General features: G+C 41.7%; 1 protein-coding gene, 1 long non-coding RNA gene and 1 other non-coding gene across 8 annotated transcripts in view; 1 reads left to right on the top strand and 2 right to left on the bottom strand.

Annotated features, from left to right (window-relative positions):
- The window catches only part of LOC147995071 (uncharacterized), a 9,640-nt gene extending 6,503 nt beyond the window's left edge, over window positions 1–3,137 (bottom strand). Inside the window, exons 1-2 of one of the 2 annotated variants that reach the window (XR_015686166.1) lie at window positions 3,041–3,137; window positions 2,430–2,539 (exon numbers count right to left, since the gene is read on the bottom strand). This is a non-coding gene — a long non-coding RNA (uncharacterized LOC147995071). Of the gene's footprint in view, window positions 1–2,372; window positions 2,540–3,040 lie in introns of both variants that reach the window. The other variant, XR_015686165.1, reaches the window with a different exon arrangement.
- A 6-nt stretch (window positions 3,138–3,143) lies between these two features.
- The window catches only part of 4930433N12Rikl (RIKEN cDNA 4930433N12 gene like), a 44,909-nt gene continuing 28,438 nt past the window's right edge, over window positions 3,144–19,614 (top strand). Inside the window, exons 1-3 of one of the 5 annotated variants that reach the window (XR_015686159.1) lie at window positions 3,159–3,459; window positions 11,308–11,402; window positions 13,166–13,199. This is a non-coding gene — a transcript (RIKEN cDNA 4930433N12 gene like). Of the gene's footprint in view, window positions 3,506–11,307; window positions 11,403–13,165; window positions 13,200–19,614 lie in introns of all 5 variants that reach the window. The other 4 variants (XR_015686160.1, XR_015686164.1, XR_015686156.1 and 1 more) reach the window with 4 other exon arrangements.
- Senp18 (Sumo1/sentrin/SMT3 specific peptidase 18) lies at window positions 16,456–17,883 on the bottom strand. The gene is given in 1 exon segment (NM_001002834.1): window positions 16,456–17,883. A coding segment is annotated over 1 exon segment (1,428 nt).

Here is a 19,614-nt window from a genome sequence, read left to right on the forward strand (position 1 = left end):
TGTCATGTGGTTGCTGGGAATTGAGCTCAGGACCTTTGGAAGAGCTGTGTGTGTACTTAACCACTGGGCCAAGTCTCAAATCCAGAAAAAGATTTGTTTTTAATCTTTTTCTTTTTGGTGCTGGGACATGAACCATTGGCCTCGTGTGTGCTTGGCTAAAGTGCTCTATCACTGAGTTATCTCCCTAGAAAGAAACCGTGTACCAAATTTGGAGTGGACATATGTTTTTATTCCTTGATATACACCTAAGAGTGGAATTTCTGTGTCATGTGGTAACTGAATTTTCAAAGAATTATTCCATACTTTTACAAAGGCGCTTTGCTTGTAAAATCATTTTCATTTCCAACAGCAGTATACGGGGGGAACCAATCCCTCCCTTCTTAAAACTTTCTCTTTCAGACATCCTCAAAAGTTTGATTGGGTATCTTAGTAAAATTTTGATTTGCATTTTCTTAATGACTATGCAGTCAACTTTCCATTTCTTCCTGCTGTTTGTATATCATTAAAGAAATATCTCTTCAACTCCTTCCCCTCATCCCTTCCTCTCTGTCTCTCTGAGTCAAGTGTTCTATTAGAGCTGGACCCTCAGTCCTCATTTTCTGTTTGAAAATTTGAGGCAGGGTCTCACTCAGTTGCTGAGGTAGGCCTTGAACTTGTGACCTTCCTGCTTCAACCTGCCCATTAGCTAGAATTACAGACTTTAGCCACTTGCCTGGCATCATCTCTCATTTTAACATGGGTTGTCTTTTTGTTGAGTTTAGACTTATTCATATATTCAAGGCTGACTGTAAGACACAGAGTTTGCAAATTGTTTTCCTGATATATATTATCTTTAAAAAAAAAACTCTTTAAGATTTGATGTGTGTGAGTGTGTTGCCAACATGCATCTATGTGCATTTTACAGGGGTGGCTGGTGTCTATGGAGGTCAGAAGAGGGGATCAGATCCCCTTCAACTGTAGTTACAGAGGGCTGTAAACTGCCATGCTGGTGCTGGGAACCAAACCTAGGTCTTCGGCCAAAGCAACAAGAGCGGCTTCTTGTTGTTGTCATGGTTGCTGTTACTGCTGCTGTTGCTGTTGTTGTTTGGGGGTGATTAAGAGTCCCTCTAGGAACTGGCCTTGAACTCACAGAGATCAGCGTGACTCTGTGTCCTGCATCCTGGGATTAAAGTCTGTGCTACCCGGCACAGCAAGTGCTCTTAACCACGGAGCCGCCTCCCCCTGCAGTGTCTTCTCACTTGCTTTCTCACATAGTCCCAGTTTGTAACCCAGGCCATTTCCCAACCTGAGAGCTTTCTGCCTCTTGCCCTGGCCTCCTGAGTTCTTGGAGGACAGACAGACACCCTGCAACTGGTCTATTTTGCTTTCTTGACAATGACTACATTAGGCTGTGAGGGAAACCCTAGCAATTATATGGACTCACTGGGAAGTGTAAAAAATTTTTTTGCTTATCTACTTTTTTTTTTGAAACAAGATTTTATGTAGTCCAGCCTGGCCTCAAACTCACTATATATATAACCAAGAATGGCCTTGAGTTTATAATTTTCCTAACTCTACCTCCCAAGTGCTGGGATTACAGATATGTGCCACTATACTATAGCATATAGGTTTTAAAGAAACCTAATTCAATCCATAACACTCTGCCCTCTAGACTTCTAAGTTCATAGAAATATCTTATCCCATTTCTCTGCCAAACTCTAAATCCAAAGTCTTACCAAAGTATATGTAGAAGGTATGAACTCACAATCCTATAATTTCATCATTTGGGATTCTTGAGGCAAAAGAATTGCTTGTGCCTTGGAGTTCAGGTACAGGCAATATATTGAGACCACCCCCCCCCCGGACCTGGCAGTAATAGAAAGTAAACCTTCCAAAAACCTGAAAGAAAACAAAAATTAGAAAACCAAAAAGATTAAATGTCCTCAATCCAGAAAATCTTTAATTCTCCAGAATTCCTTGAATACTACGATGAAGCAAATGAAAACTTTCATAAGCATGAGTCTGTTTTGCATATATTAAAAACATTTTAGTTGCCTTTGGACTATTGATTTTCTTATGTAAGAAACCTTTCTTCCAGGAGACAATGCCCTTTAAGATATACCTATAAGATACAATTCTAGTATTCTTTAAGGCACAGATGAGAAATGTCTTGAAAAATAATCCAGGGGCTAGAGAGATGAATCAAGAACTCAGGCTGTTCTGCCAGAAGACCTGGGTTCAATTCCCAGCACCCACAGAGCAGTTCATGTCTGTAACTCCTGTTCCAAGGGTTTCAAGGTTCCAAGGGTTCATACAGACAAATATACGTCAAAACACCAACATACATAAAATTAAAATTAAAAAAAAAGAATGAGTTTTTGTGGGTAAGTTACCTGAATACCCAAGAAATGAAATCTTTTAGTAAACTCTCCTGGCAGACCTCTAGTCACCTTGGTTGGCTGCACATCCTCTAAGGATTAGGTAGTCGTGTTGCCATACTGAAGGGTGTGGAGTCTACAGCAAGTTCAAGTGCATACTGGAAAGGAAGTGAGGAAAGAGCCTGGCCAGGATGAAATGAAATTGGTGAATGAATGAAAAAATAATACAGAGATAGTAAATTGTTAACAGGTTTGATTATGGGGGAGCATAAACTTCTAACCTTAGGAGGCAAACCTAAGGACAATGAGTCTTAACTTTTGTCATCTCAAAGGCATTTTAAATGTTCTTAATAAACCCTTAGAGGCAAGGAATAAATATAATCACACCACTCCTAGTTTTAGGGAACTACTTTTATCTACATCCTTGAATGAATGGCTGCTGTTACTTATGGTCTTTGCATGGTCCTGACTAAGGAAGCCTACCAGGTGATTTAGCACAAAACTGGGTTGCCTGAAAGAAGGCAGCTGCGGCCTAGTGGCTTTGCCTTGGTGCTTGGCGCATTTGGCATGTTACTGGCATTGCCTGTGGACATTAGGTTCTGCCCTTTCCCCAGCCCCTGGCACAATCGCTACATAAAAGTGATGCCCGTGTAGCCCCTGGACAAAATGGCTCAGAGCATTACCTTCTGAGGCCACAAGAAAATGTGCCCTAGGCAAATGGTGCCTCAGGCCACTTTAGTGACAACCCCAGATAGATCCTTCAGGAGGCGACAGGTAACGGTCCCTGGAGGGGGAGGGGCGACTCTAATGTCTGGGAAGGGGGTTCTGCTCCGTGAGTCTCTGAGTGCCTTCCTGAGGCTGATGGAACACTCCCTCACCGGTCTGCCTGCGCTTAAAACTTATCCAGGGCCGACCTATGTTCCTCTCCTCTGGACTAGGGGACTACGTGTGTGAGGGGCCGCGTTATGAGTGGAAACTCCGAAAGGCGACTCTGCTTCTGTGCCGGGTTTATCACGGTTGCCTCGAGCCACAGCCTCCCAACCCCTACCCTGTGCAAATACACAGCAGATCGCAGGCAACAGCAGGACTGCAGGAAGGACTGGTGAGCGCCTGGAGAGCAGCTCCTGTACCTGGGAGGCAGGACCTCGGTATGAAGCCATTAGGCTGAAGGCGGAGCTTAGGGGCACAGAAGGCAGAGCCCGGGTGTGGAGAAATAGACTGAGAGCGGGGCTGGGCTGACGAGAGGCGGAGCCCCGGAGAGAAGCAACAGAAATGAGGGCGGATCTTAGAAACCATGAAGGCGGAGCCCAGGTTTGTAGTAATTAGGCTGAGGGCGGGGCTTAGAAGATTAGCAAGCGGAGGACAGATATTGGGCAATTAGGATGAGGGCGGGGTTTGGAGCGCGAGAGGCGGAGTCCGAGTGTAGAGCAACAGGATGAGGGCGGAACTTAGGAGAGCAGAAGGCGGAGCCCGGGGGGGTGGAGGAACAGGACGAAGGCGGGGCTTGTTGCTCTGGAGTGGAGCAAAATCCTAAGGGAAAAAATTAAAAACGTGCGAGAGGCGGATCCCGGTGTTTAGTGGTCAGCTTGGGGTGGGGCTTAGAACTTCCAGGGTAGTGCTCCCGACCTCTGGCCGGTGCCCAAGGTTTTGTCATTTTCCAAGGCGAGTGGCTCTTGGCTGTGGCTGGGAGAGCGGAGCTGTAGGTGCTGCTTCCGGACTCCTCCCGGAAGGAGATGACCAAAAGGATGGATACCTCCCTAGCAAACCACATTCCCACCCACCCAGCCATGCTCCGGAAAGTCGCGGAGGTTCAGGGGGTCAGAGTTGAGGTCCTCCAGTGAGAGTTGGAAGGTGTAGACCCTAGTGTAAGAGGCAGATGGAGAGTTGGCTCCGTGGATAAGAGCACTTGTTCTTGCAAAGGACCTGGGTTCTCATGTCAGCACGGACGCGGAGTGTGACCTAGAGTGGGAGGGAATAGAAGACTTGATGGAAAAGCGGGGAGATATGGGAGCCCTGACCTTTGTGGTGAGGCTGGGATGGCTGTCGTGGGAAATGTTGAAAATGATCTTTATTTTTAAAGTGGTGTGATAGAAGACAGAAAGGTCATATTTCAAAATGGCGATGGGCCGTGAATGCTGCCCTCAAGACAGCTCAAGAACCTATGGCACCAAATCTTACCGGGGTTTGGTTCCATTCCTTTTTAGGCAGTTTACATAGCAAATAAGAAAGTAAGAGGAGAAAGTGGGGCTGGCAAGATAGTTGGATAATTGGGTAAAGGCGCCTGAAACCAGGGCTCTTCTGAGTTTGATCTCGGAATTTACATAGTTGAAGTAAAGGACTGTCTCCAATAAGCTGTCCTCTGCCTCCACCTTAGAGCCATGGCATATGTGTACACACACACACACACACACACACACACACACACACACACATACGAAGGGGCACATAAAATAAGACTAGGCTTTTAAGTTTAAAATACTCAAAAACCTGTCCTCACTTTTCTGAAGGCAATCACAGTTTCCTAGTCTGCTAGCAATTTTGTGCAATAAGACTTTAGGCTATTTTAATTGTGGTAATATTAGGAATCATAATCTGGCCTGGAGAGATGGCTCAGCAGTTAAGAGCAATTCCCAGCCCCCACATGGCATCTTATGACTGTCTGAAATTCAGTACCAGGGTACAAGTAGCACTCTCACACAGATGTCCATGCAGGCAAACCACTAAAGCACATAAAATAAAAATGAATGAATCTTTAGAAAAAATGATAATCTAACATCTAGCTCATATTATTTCATAACAAGCTACTATAAAGGTTTTAGAACATGGACTGAGCCAGCCTGATCAACATAATAAAAACCTTGTCTCAAAAAGCAAAGAAGGAAACTGGAAAGATGATGGCTCAGCAATTAAAAGCCATGCTGCTCTTGCAGGTGATCAGAGGTCATTTTCAGGTACCCATGACAAGTGGCTCACACCCACCTATCACTCCAGTTACAAGGCACCCCAGTTCCTCTGGCCTTTGTGAGCACCAGCACTTGCTTGTACATACCCACACAGAGACTTGCACAGATGCATATCATTAAAAATAACCAAATGGAATTAAAAAAAAACCCTCATCAAAGGGAAAAATAGAGATTTAGAACATTTTTATTTAAGAATGATAGTTTCTTAAAGTCAATTACCAGGCCAGTTATAAAACCCTATCAGTGAGCTTGCAGGCCTGGCTGTAGTTTCCATTCAAAGTGATTGAAACTTAGAGGGTATTCAAATTTTAACATTCTTGAGTTTGTACTGGTCTTTTAAAAACCTACAAAATATACATACATTATTTTATGAATGTAAGTGTTTTTGCCTTTATATGTATCTACACACCATATGTGTACAGTACACATATGGTCAGAGGAGGACATTGGGTCCCCTCGAAGTAGAATTAGAGATGTTTGTGAACCACCATGTGGGTGACAGAAATTGAACCCAGGTCCTCTGGATGAGCAGTTAGTGCTCTTAACTGCTAAGCTATCTCTCCAGCACCTTGTATAAGTCTTCTGGAAAATACTCGTTCATTGCTTTATTTCCTTCCATGCATTGCCGTATTTCATCCAATAAAAACTTTAAAATCCCATCCATTAACAGAGCCTGCTACTAAATATTGATTTATACGGTGTCAGACTCAGCAGGTAGCTAAGAAAATGTTTTCAAAATGCTAGAATCTTCTGAACTGTCACATTCAACATTGGCAGCAAACATTATTGGTGATTCTGTCTGAAATGACAAGGTAGTTTCTGTAATTGCTGAGAAAATATTGGCCAGTGTTCAGTCAATAATTACCATAGGTTGTCAGTTTGATGGTTTTAAGTTAGAATGGCATTCAGAGATAAAAGCTCTATTCTTGGAGCTTTCACAGTGTTTCCATTAAATCTGAATTGCCTAGCCAGCTGTTCACTCTATTATAACTTCGGGTAGATTCCTGGTAGGTGTTTTCCTATAAGGACTTGACATATATTCTAGAATTTCAGTCTTGAGCTAGGCAAAATAAATCTGTTCCCTTCTTCCAAAATAATGATATAACACAAAGGATCTGATCAAGTAGCTATTAAGTGACACAAATGACTGCTGTTAGTCCTGTTGATGACTTGAATCCTAGCCCTTGAGAGACAGATGGAGGTGAATTTCTGTCAGTTGCAGGCCAGACAGGGCTACATAGCAAGACCCTTCCAATAATAATAATAATAATAATAATAATAATAATAATAATAATAATAATAACGTATTACTACTATTATATTTATAAACAATAAATATTTGGGGCTGGAGAGATGGCTCAGTGATTAAGAGCACTGACTGCTCTTCCAGAGGTCCTGAGTTAAAAATCCCAGGAACCACATGATGGCTCACAACCATCTGTAATGAGATCTGATTCCCTCTTCTGGTGTGTCTGAAGAGGTGGTGAAGACAGTTATAGGGTATTTATATATAATGAATAAATCTTTTAAAAATATTAAGTATTTCTTATAATAATTATTATACATATTATTTAAGTAATTAATGATTATAACTGTTCTTATTTCAAATAATGCTGTATATTTTATTTTTGAGACTGATTCTAAAAGGTTTTATATTTTCTCTAAGAAACCGCTCTTGCATCCTTGAACACTTGGACAAATACTCCTACTGATGTTTTTATTCTACTTGTGAGTCGAGACTTGACCTTGACACTGATGGAACACTAAACTGCTTCTTCTTGAGACTAAACATTCATCTGTCTGATTGGCAGAGTCTGGGAGACAAATCAGAGGGGAAATTTGAGTTTGGCTCTCACAGCGAGGAGGCAGAACTCACATCGGATCGCTGCTCATCTGAGAGAAGGCTGCCTCGGAGAGGATGAGCACAAGAGTACATAAAGCACGCTCTGCATTATTAGTTGCTAGAGGAATGCAATCAAAACCACTGTGGTGATGGCAGGAGCTCTGGGAAACCCAAGCAACTAGGCTCAACCACCTGGCACACCACACCAATCACAGAGACACAAGGTACTGACAGGCAGAGAAGAGTTGAGCAATGTGGTATGTTGGACGTGCAGATAAAGAGGCTCAGTGGCTACAAGTCCATCATCCGGACACTGATGTGAACTTTGGGCTTATGTAGGGGATGGGTTTCAAAAGCATGACTAAGCAGGCTTGGTCTCTGTGCGGCCTGGTTGGTCCTTATCTCTGTGGTCTGTTGACCATTATCTGAGTTCTGCTTCCGTATGACAAGCAGAAGTTCCCACTGTCTTTGAGGCACTGCTGCTCCTGCAATTAATTATCCTTACACATTTATCTCCACGTCTGGAGACATTCAAGCATCCTTACGGAGTCCAGAACAGGGCATCATGAAAGCTGTGATAAGATACCTCTGTGTCTTAAACTGTTGGAGACAGGTTAGCCTTGGTTTTTAAACACATATTTCTTTAATACTTAGCAGAGCTCACGCTGAGTTAAAGCATGTGATGATGAAGTGTGCACAGTAAGGGAGACAAACACAGATGAAGGTAGAGATGCCAGGCTTTTGTTGCCTTGGGAGCCCAAAGTATGAGTGACTACAGGAAAGCACTTTCTAGGCACCTGTGACAGAAATAGTATCTTACTTAAATATTCATTATATTCATCAAGATTCATTAAGTAAGGTACTTAGCTAATTATTATTATTTTTCTTTGATAAGACATGGCCTCTATGTAGTCCTGGCTATCCTAGAAGTCCTTATGTAGACCAGGCTTGCCTTGAACTCACAGTGATTCACCTGCCTGTGCTTCTTGAGTGCTGAGACTGAAGACGTGAGCCATCATACCATGTAGACATAGTTTTTTTTCAAAACCTACTTTAATTGTGGCTCTTAAATGTTCTAACCTCCCTTCTAGCCCACCACCCACTAGAGGTAGCGGAAAATAAGGGTTAATGAGAAACAGGGTTTATGAATCCGTTAGAAATAGTCTTTGGGGGTGATTCCAATCTTCACAGTCAGCAGCAGTCCAGTCTTCTCGGCAAACACCAAACACAAATCAGTCGCAGTGACTCCTTCCAGAAGAAACCTCCAGGCTCCACCAGGCAACAAATCAACAGGAGTCAGCGGGATCAACTGGAACAGCACCAGACGTTCATTGACGCATTTCTCTCAGAATCAGGACAAGTGAAGAAATGAACCAAGGCAAGAGCGACCTCAGGGAAGACCAGTGTCAGAGAAGCCCAAGGAAGACTAGCAGTGAGCTGCAAGGTGAACCAGTGCAAAAGCATCGTCCGCTGTCTGTTGGTTTCCACTGATATTCTTTCCAGATATCACACGTTCTCTCAGGCATCCACTCCAGAAGAACATCACATGCCATTTCACCAGACAGCTTCCAGAAAACAGTCACGTCTGTTCTCAGCAAAACATACTCTCATAAAACAGTTTCCAAAATGAGCTGGAGAGGTGGCTCAGCAGTTAAGAGGCCTGCCTGCTCTTTCAGGGATCCTTAGTTCGATTCCCAGCAATCCCATGGTGGCTCACAACCATCTGCAATGTGATAGGATGCCCTCTTCTGCTGTGTCTCCAGAGAGCAACACTGCACTTATATTTAAAAAAAACAGTTTTGAGAAATCCCTAAAGAGTCTCTAATGAAACCAGAAATTTTCCCTTCAATGCCTGGCCTTCAAAATATATTTTTAAAGAAAAATAAACTGGGATAGCTGGCAGAGGTTTGTAAACCTAACACTGAGAAGGCTGGATTGGGAAGATTCCAAGCTCAAGGATAGCTTGAACTATAGAAAGATGCCTTGCTGGAAACTGTTAATTTTATGGTTTGTGAATTACACCTCAATACATTGTTTTCAGAGTCTCTGTGTGGCCACTAATACAGATGTTCACTGTAGCGACTTTGACTGTGGTTGTTGAGATTTCGCTGTTTACTGGAGTTTTTTTCAGGAATGTTTTTAACTCTTACTGGAGCATTGGAAGACGAATATTAGAACAAGAAATGAAGAACTATATATCGATGAGTTGTAAAAGCCCTTAAAGTTTCAAATATTGATGTTAAACTCAAGTCTGAGTCAATAGAGTGAGCTTTTGGATTCAGTCAGGAAGACTCAGTAGGGGGCGCTCTGTGCCCTAGCTATGGAAGGTCAGTGAGCCTCAGTAAGGTTTGTTGAACCAGTTTTTTTAGCTTTGAAAATTACCAATTAGAAGCAGCCAATCATAATCGTGTTCTACTTTGAAATATGTGCCTTATATTCCACTGGAATTGACGTTTTATTTTATCTTTTCATTTTCATGATATAAAGGATTTTTGTTGTTGTTCCTGGTGGGTTGTTTTGTAGGTTGGCAGAGTGCTTGCTCCCCATATGTGAGGTCCTGGATTCAGTCTCAGCCCTGAAGAAAATCAGATGTGCTTGACAGCTTGTCTTTGAACCTCTATATTGTTTATCTCTGTGTGCTTAAATACATGCTATGTAAAATAATTGGTGTGGAAGAATTATTTTAAAGAAACAGAAAGTCCGTTCTATTTTTTTTAACTTGCATAGAATCCTGATTAATGGCCTATTTCCCTTTCACCTCACTCCACCTTCTTCTTAAACAAATGTGTCCTCCTTTCCTTTCTGTTGCTGTGATAATTCACTGTGACCAAAATCAGCCTAGGGAAGAAGGGTGTGTTTGGCTTCAATGTCTCGGTCATGTCCATCATTGAATGAAGTCAGGGCAGGAAGGAACCTGGAGGGAAGAACTGTGGACGAATGATGTTCTGGCTCATGCTCAGCCGGCTTCCTTGTACAGCCCAGGATCACTTGCCCAGGGAATGGTGCCACCCACAGTGGGCAGAGCTCTCCTATCTCAATTAAGATAATGAAAACAAACTCTCATGTACACATACCACAAACCAACTTTATAAAGCTAATTACTCACTTGAGAGACTTTTTACTTCATTTAGATTTATTTACTTTTATTTCATGTGCGTGGGCCTAGGTATATGTTTGTGTGCCTTGTGCATTGAACCGGGAGCTTAGTGACTGATAGGTTGGCTGACCATATCTCTGCCCAATCCTGGGACTCCAGGCCTCGCTGCCATTCCTGCCTTCTCACATAATTTCTACGGATCCAATCTCAAGTCCCCATGCTTATGGAGCAAGCTCCTTAATCCACTGATGACCAGCATCGTGCTGGTGTTTCATGCCCAGTAATGATCACTGCCCAGAGCACTACTTGGCCTGAATGAAACTCAGGATGGAATATTTCAAAAGGACGAGGGACTGACTCCATTGCAGAGGCCCCTGTCAACCTTCTGGGAGCCTGGAAATGATAATTATATCATCATGGCTATACTGTGAGGCCCACGTTGCTATTCCAAAGACTCCATTGCCTTTAGTGAAGGCCAGCTACATCGCATGGCACACCACATGAACATGAAGAGGAGTCCTGTGAAAGATCCTCTTCTTACTGAATTTGGCCATCTGCTACATGCTCTCCATAGAGTGGAACATCCACCAGCATTTTCAAGCTACAGCTTTGTGACCCACCAAGGCTACCCATCCACGGGTCTCTTAAGCTGCCCGGCCTCAGTGTTGTTTTGCACAGACCATTCTATTAATAGCATTCATGTCTTTGGTTTCAATGGAGAGACTCTCTCAGATTTATCTGGAGAATAGACACGTGAGCAAATTCCCAGATGTTTCTTGGTTATTGGAATACACTGGCAGAATTTTTTTTGCCACGCATGTTATGAACAAGGGTCCTTTAGTCCAACAATCCAGATGTCCTTTCACTGCCATTTGGAATGGGGTATAGCCAGGATCTTAAATATTAGACACCTCTAATACTCTAGTAGAGTGTTAATGATATTAGCAACACAGGATGAGAAAGAACTTCAATTTAAATAATTTTGCTGTATCAGAACACAGTTTTGCCATTTATGCTTTCTATAATAATATCCATCATGTCGTCCAGCTCCCAGCACGACTGACTCTGAATCTGTGGGCTCAGTGCAGTATTGTTGCCAATGGAAAAAGAACTCAAGAGAGACTCACACACATGCACTCCAGGTTAGCTTCAGACTTACTGTGTAGTTGAGGATTGTCTTAAAATTGTGATCTCCCTGTCCCTGCCTCCCATGACTGAATTGGTAAGAAGGCATAACCATGCCCGGTTCTTGTGTGCCTAGGATGAATCCCAGGGCTCTATGCATGCTAGGTAAACATGCTACCTCTAGGTTATATCCCCAGTCCATTAACTCAGCATTTTCAAGTGTATTCTTTAAAAATTATATGCTTGGGGGCAGAGGCTTGAGGTTGGGTTGGGGAGTAGACTTAACAGTTAAGATCACTTGTGTCTCATGCACAGGACCCACGTTTGGTTCCCAGAACCTGGGGACCAGATGGTAACTACCCATAATTCCAGTTCCAAGGTATCCAGCACTCTTTTCTGATGGCTGAGGGTACAAGTCATACAAGTGGTATCCATACACACACGCAGCCAAAACACTTCTCTGCAGAAAAAAAAGTTGTTTGAGAACTTTTATCTGTGTATAAGTCGAAAAGTATTGCTTTCTTCTGGTTTTCTTTATATCTTTCCCATGCTTATTGACTATTTGCATATTACTTGAAAATTGTCTATTTTGTCCATTTTCTCGGGGAGGGGAAGAAGGCCTTAGCCTTGCATTGACTTCCATGGGTTCTCTATTCTCACTATGTGACAAGACAGATGTTTCTAGTCATAATTGCTATGAATTTTGATATTGCTTGCTCTTTAGATTTTTGCATTTTGCTTTTTATTTTCAAAACAAGGTCTCCCTATATAGCTTTTGCTGCCCTGAAACTCTCTGTCTTGCCTACCTCTGCTGGAACTAAAGATGTGCCCCACCACTGCGTGACCTGGTGCTTGTCTTTTGGTGTACATCAGTTTTAAAGTTCTAAACAACAACAACTGTATCACTCACTCCTCTTTGTAATTTCTGATGTATTTTTCTGCTTCAGAAGCTCCTGTACCTTTCTCTTTGCAATTTCCTCACTAATTTTAGCTGAAATCTCTCTGCAGTGTGTGCTGTTTTGTATAGACACACATTTATTCTGGTGTTTTCTTGATAACTGATTGGTTTCTAAATTTTTTATGATGATCAATCAGCCTTCCTTTTTTTTTTCTTTTTTTTTTCGGAGCTGGGGACCGAACCCAGGGCCTTCCTAGGGCCTTGCTCTTGCTAGGCAAGCGCTCTACCACTGAGCTAAATCCCCAACCCCATCAGCCTTCTTTTTAAACTATAATTCTTTTTTCTTTTTTAAGATTTATTATGTACACTGTTCTGTCTGTAGGCCAACAGAGGGCGCCAGGATCCCATCACAGATGGTTGTGAGCCACCTTGTGGTTGCTGGGAATTGAACTCAGGACCTCTGGAAGCGCAGTCAGTGTGTTCAACCTCTGAGCCATCTCTCCAGCCTTGTAATTCATTATTTTATGAGCATTGATTTGTGTTTTGCCTGCATGTATGTCTGTGTGAGGGTGTCAGATCCCCTGTAACTAGAGGTACAGACAGCTGTGCCATGTAGGTGCTGAGAATTGAACCCATGTCCTTTTGAAAAGCCACCAAACAGTGGTCTTAACAACTGAGTCATCTCTCCAGCCACCCTCCTACCAATTTGTAGTTTTACTTCCCTTTTTTGTTACCAAGTGCTTCTATATTAGAAAACCAGTATATTGTCCTGTTGTATTTTTGTCTTGTATTAGACTTTAGTTTGTACTTTTTATTAATTACCATTTTACATTGAAAAACTTCCTTCAACTATATTACCCTTCCAAACTGTTCATTTTGCAGGTGCTGAGCACTGAACACACGGGACTCACACATCGTAAGTTGGTAAATTCTCCCTTCTTCCACCGAACTTCAGTTTTTCAGCCATCTCTCCAGCTCATGTGATGCTCATTGGAAAACCACATCAAACATTTGAAAATAGACAATACTGATCTTGGTTAACAGCACGGTTCAGAAGACCGTCTGGAGGATTTCTAGGATCTTCTGTGCTCAAGGAATGGATTAGAGACTTCTAATTGCAGAAAAAGTACGACGGCTGATTAGGGAAAAAACATACCTCTACGGAGCAGGCAGACTAAAGGAAAGAATGAACATAGAGGGGAAACTATCCTAGTGTAAGGCCCTGGACTCTTGTCTCGTGCCCCCTTAATGGAGCCCATCTTAATGGGGCTCTGGGTGTAACTTGGGTCCTCACTCTTAGTACTTTGCCAACTGAGACATTCCCCCAACTCTGTGTTGTCTTTTCTATACATCCTTAAGCTGCTATAGACAAAAGAGAATTGAGACATTTTTCTCTCCGTAAATCTGGGCAAAACTATAAAGACACTGTTCCCCTTTCCAGTGTCAGCCTCAGTCTATTGTAGTGATGAGCAGTGGACCTGAGTACCCATTAACCGTAATGTAGAGTAGCTTCAATGACAAGTGCAGCTGTGTACATCAATTTGTTTGTCCATCACTACCACTCTACAGCTCAGCTGGACACTGCTCAACTTGGATGCCCATATAATCTCTCTGCAGAACCCAAGGTAAAGGAGCCAGTGCTCTCTAGAACATTCTAATTCCATTATAGAGGCTCAGAACAGAATAACAATCAGCGATGTGTACAATGTATCCAAAGCTTAGAGGTTAGTCATGCCCTCAACACCTGCTTTTCAGCACCCCCCCCCCATCCTTACCTACTCACCAACAATCCAGGTTTTATTACTATGCCATAAAAGAAAGAGGAGAAACCAGATCTTGTGAAATGTTTAAATAACTTTAAAATTTATTTAATAAAAAATGCATAAACACAACCATAAGATAATGAATAGAAAAGTTAAATACAAACTACCACATGTAAAATAGGTTATTGTATAACTGGTGGTATCAAGCCTAAATACTAAATCCCCAACTTCCACAGTGGGAATTTTAATATAATAAAAAAATCTTAATTTCACCTTAATATATGCCAAAATTTTTAAACAATTTTTTAAAATTAAATAGAACTTTTCAAATGAACAGTTCAATTCAACCCTAGATGGGTTTTGTATTAAATGAGATCTGAGATAAAAAATGGACATTTGCCATAATGTTTTCTTCAAATCAACTTCCAAAACTAATGTAAGTGTGGGAAAGAATGAGTCCTTTAAGGACCATTATGCTTTTCTACATAGTCCTGGACCAGCAGGCAGTAGCTGGGCCACAGTTCTCCACCCTGTACAAGTCAGTCAGTAGACTATGGTGGTTCAGAACATCAGGGGTCCTGGCAACCCATTTTCATTTCATTTTCAAGCTAAAAAAAGCCCAAAATATTAAAAGAGCACCAACACTACTCCCAGCTTCAATTTAACAGCATCCAACTCCAGCATTAGAGATGCTAGTGAACAGCTCCAGCATCTTCCTGCTGATGTCCCTCTTGATCAGCAGGGGATGACACGATGTGAGCATTCCTTTCACAAATAGTTCAAACAAGGAATAGAGGATTGGAAAATGATAATGTCCAAGGTTTGCATGGGAGTTAAGGAATATAATCAATGGGGTAGGGTAAGGAAGAAAAAAATGGGAAAAAAAGCAACTAAAAGGGGAAAAAACCCCAACAAAATGAAAAAAAACCCAACAAAACGAAAAAAAAAAAAACCAAACAAAATGAAAAAAAAAATATAATGCAAAACCCAAGGAAACTAAACACAAAAACAAAAACAAAGCCAAAAACAAACAAAAAAAATACAGAAAAACAAAATACAAAACCCAAAACCCAAACAAAAATACAGAAAAACAAAAAAGAAAAAATCAAAACCACACACAAACAAAACAACAAAAACTAAAACAAAAAAACAGAAATATGAACAAAAACAAAAACAAAAAATAATAAAGAACAAAACCAAAAGCACAACCACAAAAACAAAACAATACACAAAAACAGAAAAAAAGAAAAACACAAAAAACTAACCAACAATAAACAAAAAACAAACCACAAAAAATTAGCAAAAAACACAATAACAATACAAAAAACAAAATAAAATGCACAGAAAGCAAAGCAAAAAGTAAAACCAAAACACAAGCAAGAACAAAACAACAAAAAACAAAACCAAAAAAATACAGAAACAAAAACAAGAAAAAGCCAAAAACCAAAAAAAAAAAAACCCAAAAACAAAACAAAACAAAAAATAAGAATAGAAACAAAACACAAAACAAAAACAAAAAACAAAACATGAAAAAACCCGGAAACACAAACACAAATACAAACAAAAAAGCAAACTTGCCAAAAACAAAAGAAAAACCAACCAACCAAAAAAACCCCAGGAAAACTAAACAACTAAAAGGAAAACCAAAAACACAAATACAAACAAAAACAAAAAATAAAAATAAAAAAACCAAAAACACAAATACAAAACCAAAACAAAAGAAAAAAAAACAAAAACAAAAATACACAAAAACAAAAAAGAACAAAAACACACAAAAACTAACCAACAGGAAAGAAAAAACAAGCCACACAAAACTGAACAAAAACACAAACACAAACAAAGCAATAAACAAAACCGAAAACACACAAACACACACAAAAACAAAAAACAAAAAGCAAAACCAAAAAAAACCCAAAACAAAATAACAGAACACAAAACAGAAAACCCACAAAAACAAAAACAGAAAAAACAAAACCAAAAACAGAAAAAACAAAACAACAAAAAACAAACCAAAACCAAAAACACACAAAAACAAAACAAAAAACAAAACCAAAACACAAACAAAAACCAAACAAAAAACAAGGAAAAACAAAATACACAAACAAAACCCCCCAAAACACCAATTCATGGACTAAATTCAGCATTAAAATAGTATTTCTTGAGCCCGTAGTCTTGCGTGAGTTGGACAGTGGCAGTTTCTAAGCTGGCGGTAGTTATATACGTTCTAGAGATGGCATTAGGGCGGCAGACCCACACCCCAAGTTAGGACAATATTGAAGAAAGTGGGCTCCATCCGGTCAGACAGCTCAGTACCTGTTTAAAGTCTCTTCAACTCATCCCACTTGAGGTATATTAGAAACATGGATGGAAACAGACAGGGCGGGAGCCATAGCGACCAGGTGGATGTTGTTACAATAAGTGACTGTGCAGGATTTCCCACACCATCCTCTTCCTGAAGAGGGGCATGTGTTGCTGAGAAAAGGTCACAGGTTGGTCTCTAGAGATGTAATCTGCATATTTGCAGGTGAACATCCCACAGTCGCTCCCATTCAGTTGTTGAGGGATCTCCTGTGAAGTTAAGCTGTACTGCTTCCACTCCACAGGGTCCAGCTCCATGTTCCTTCGGGTCTTGCTCTCATTTTGTAAATAGTGGAAGATGGTCTCACAGATATGTTTCCCTGTCTGACCCATTGAATCGAGGTAGACAATGCTTCGCTTTCTTAAATCGATTACCACCAGGCTCCAATGGACCCTCTGGTGAATAGGCACCAAGATAAGTTCTTTTTCAAAGAGATTGATTCCTCGGGTCCATCTTTTCACAGAATTGTAACCGCCATGCTTTAGCTTGGCGTAAAAGAAAGTGCTAAAGGCATGAAGAGCAGGGTAGCCTGGGTTTTCATTTCTCTGAACCAGAAGATTCATGTAGAAATTGATGACCTCATCATTGAGCCACTGACCGTTCTTGAGGGTCTGCATATCTCCTCGTGTGATTTTGAGCTTGAATCCCGTACTGAGGATTTCTTCCTGGGCTCCTGGACCCAATGCTTTCTCAACTTCCTTTTCCATTTCTTTTGTAAATTCTTTTTCTTGGTTGTTTTCTTGCTCTGGGAGAGCATTTTTCTCTCCTGCAACTACTGCCACCTTGTCTGGGAGTAACCTACCGCCGCCACTGTCCAGGATGTTTGCATTCGCTGTTCCTGGCAAGCCATGCTCCAAGCTGTTCCCCCGTACACATTTCTCCTCAGCACACCTCTTCTCTCTCTTGGTAGAGAGAACCTCTGTCGATGGCTGTCTATCTCCGTGAGCTGTTTCTCGTCCATGAGGATGCCCTGGCATTCCACCTTTGTTGTTGGAGGTGTCAGAAAAGGTTGGGTGAGGCCTGTGTGGGTCAGACCTCACAGGATGGCCACCTTGAAGATGTTCGAGTGACCTAGCATGCTTTTCGTTTTGGGGGCTTTGAGGTTTTTCCTGTAGGACAGAATAGGGCCGCTTGCGACACTTGCCACCCTCAGTCGACTTCTCAACTACAGCCTGATCTGGCAGACCCTCTAGGGGTTTGATATTTCCTGAACCCTCATCCTGGGTTTTCTGTCCCTGACCCTTGCCGGGCTGTTCTTTATTAAGTTTTTGGTCTTGATGCTCCTGATGGGTCTTCTTCCGAGCCTTTCCAGGCTTCTGAAACACCATTTGTGCTCCATCTTGGCAGTTCCTTGATGGTTCTGGTCCCAAAGCTTCAGACTCGGTCTCTGTCCCATTTTGGTCGAGGTGTTTCCGCTTTCGACGTTGTTCTGAAGCTTCGGGTTTCATGCCCACCCCCGGCTGTTTAGGTTGCCACATGGAGACCGGCTTGGCTAGGTGTTTTGAGGGTGCCGGCTTTATGATGTAGAAGGGAAAAGCAACCGTATGCTTGGCTCTGGGTGGGCAGCTAAATCCAAAAAACTTTCAAATGAGACTGATCGTCCTATTAAAATCACTAGTAACGCACCAGGTCTAAACCTAGAAGCTACCACTTCGGAGGCAACCTCACGAGTGATACCTAAATCAGGGGGTTGCCCCTAATCACAGACTTCAAGGTTCCATAGCTGGTTGTGATGTCACCTGAAAGAAGGCAAACCAAGGTTCTTTGGAGGGTGGACTCTCTCCCCTACCCCAACTAAGTCCAGGATTTCAAAGCACTCCCTTGCCCGAGTGGGAAGTTTGAATGAATTGATACATAGCTCAGTTCACTTTGGCAGAGCAGAGTTCCCAAATCACCTCAGCATAATTTAACTGGTCCTGACTTGTACATTTGTCTTTTAGGAACCTGCCCCATCATGGTCAATTTTAGGAAACAAAATATAAGTGCCCTTCAACATATCTTCTCACAATAGGCTTGCTAATTACAAAGAATACATAGAATTTTACAGTTATAAAACCTCACAGGTACTAAACTTGACAAAACTTTTCTCTCTCCCAGGACAGACCAAAGTGCCCATACCACCAAAGTCCTACTTGGTGAACCAATGGGATTTATTGGGGTTACTTATAGGAATGTGGGTGAGGGGTTCCTTACGGGAGCAGAAATGACTCAAAGACCGCTGCATCACCAAAGCCCACCCCAGCATGGTGACAGATCACAAAAGCTGGAGACCTGGAGAAACTGCACAGCCTGTAGATGGCTTAATGTCCTTTCCAGGTGCCTCAGTTGGTCTAAACTTCTTCAAGACAGCTGGTCTGAATTTGGTTCCTTTGAGAGTCTTCTTTGCAGCTCAGCTTGCTTTCACTCTGACAGGGCAAGAGCCTAGTGAATCTGATTAGTTTCAGGAACCATCTTGAGACTTTTTGAGTTGCCTTCCTGCCTGAGGAGTTTCCCTTCAGAGTGAATGAAGGGTGGAATGGTTCAGTGTTTCAGTATTAGAGGAAGCTTGAGAAACTGGTACCAATTCACCAAGGATCGATACATTGTCCTAAGAGAATAGAGAAAACCTCACCTTTGTCAATAGGCTACATTGAGAAAGATAGGTCCTTACTTCTCCTACAACCTAACAATAACGCAAGCCCTGAACTCCTCCCTAGAAAACAGTAGGAAAGACAAATTGGAGCTGGAGATTCAGAGTTGTGTGTTTTCCCTGGGTCCTGGGATCTGAACTCCAGCCGCCATGATTAAACCGCAAGCCCTTTAACCACTGATCCATCTCTGGGCCCTTGAGCAGCTCCGTGGTCTACTCTCAAAAGTGTGGAGATGTTTTTACAAAAATTGTGAGAAAAAGAATCGAGACACGTTTATTTTTTCACTGAAAATATCAACAAGTTGTGCAAGTGTATTTATACCAATGTTTTACTGTGAGGGAAAAATGTACTTTTTTCTCTGTAAAAGGTTTGAATTTCTTGTGATTATTTCCCCAGGTGTCATTTTGTTTGGACCAGGTTTCTTTCTCTTCTTTCTTATTACACCTTGGAGGGATCTGTTCCCATACCAAGAAGGAAATTTTCATATTACCACATTACAATATTACCATATTGTATTACCATATTACAATACCTAATAGAGTTGCTTTTGTGATGGTGAACTTTATGTTAGAGGATAAA

This window comes from Rattus norvegicus, chromosome 4 (genome assembly GCF_021556685.1).
Source record: "Rattus norvegicus strain SHRSP/BbbUtx chromosome 4, alternate assembly SHRSP_T2T, whole genome shotgun sequence".
Classification (NCBI taxonomy): domain Eukaryota; kingdom Metazoa; phylum Chordata; class Mammalia; order Rodentia; family Muridae; genus Rattus; species Rattus norvegicus.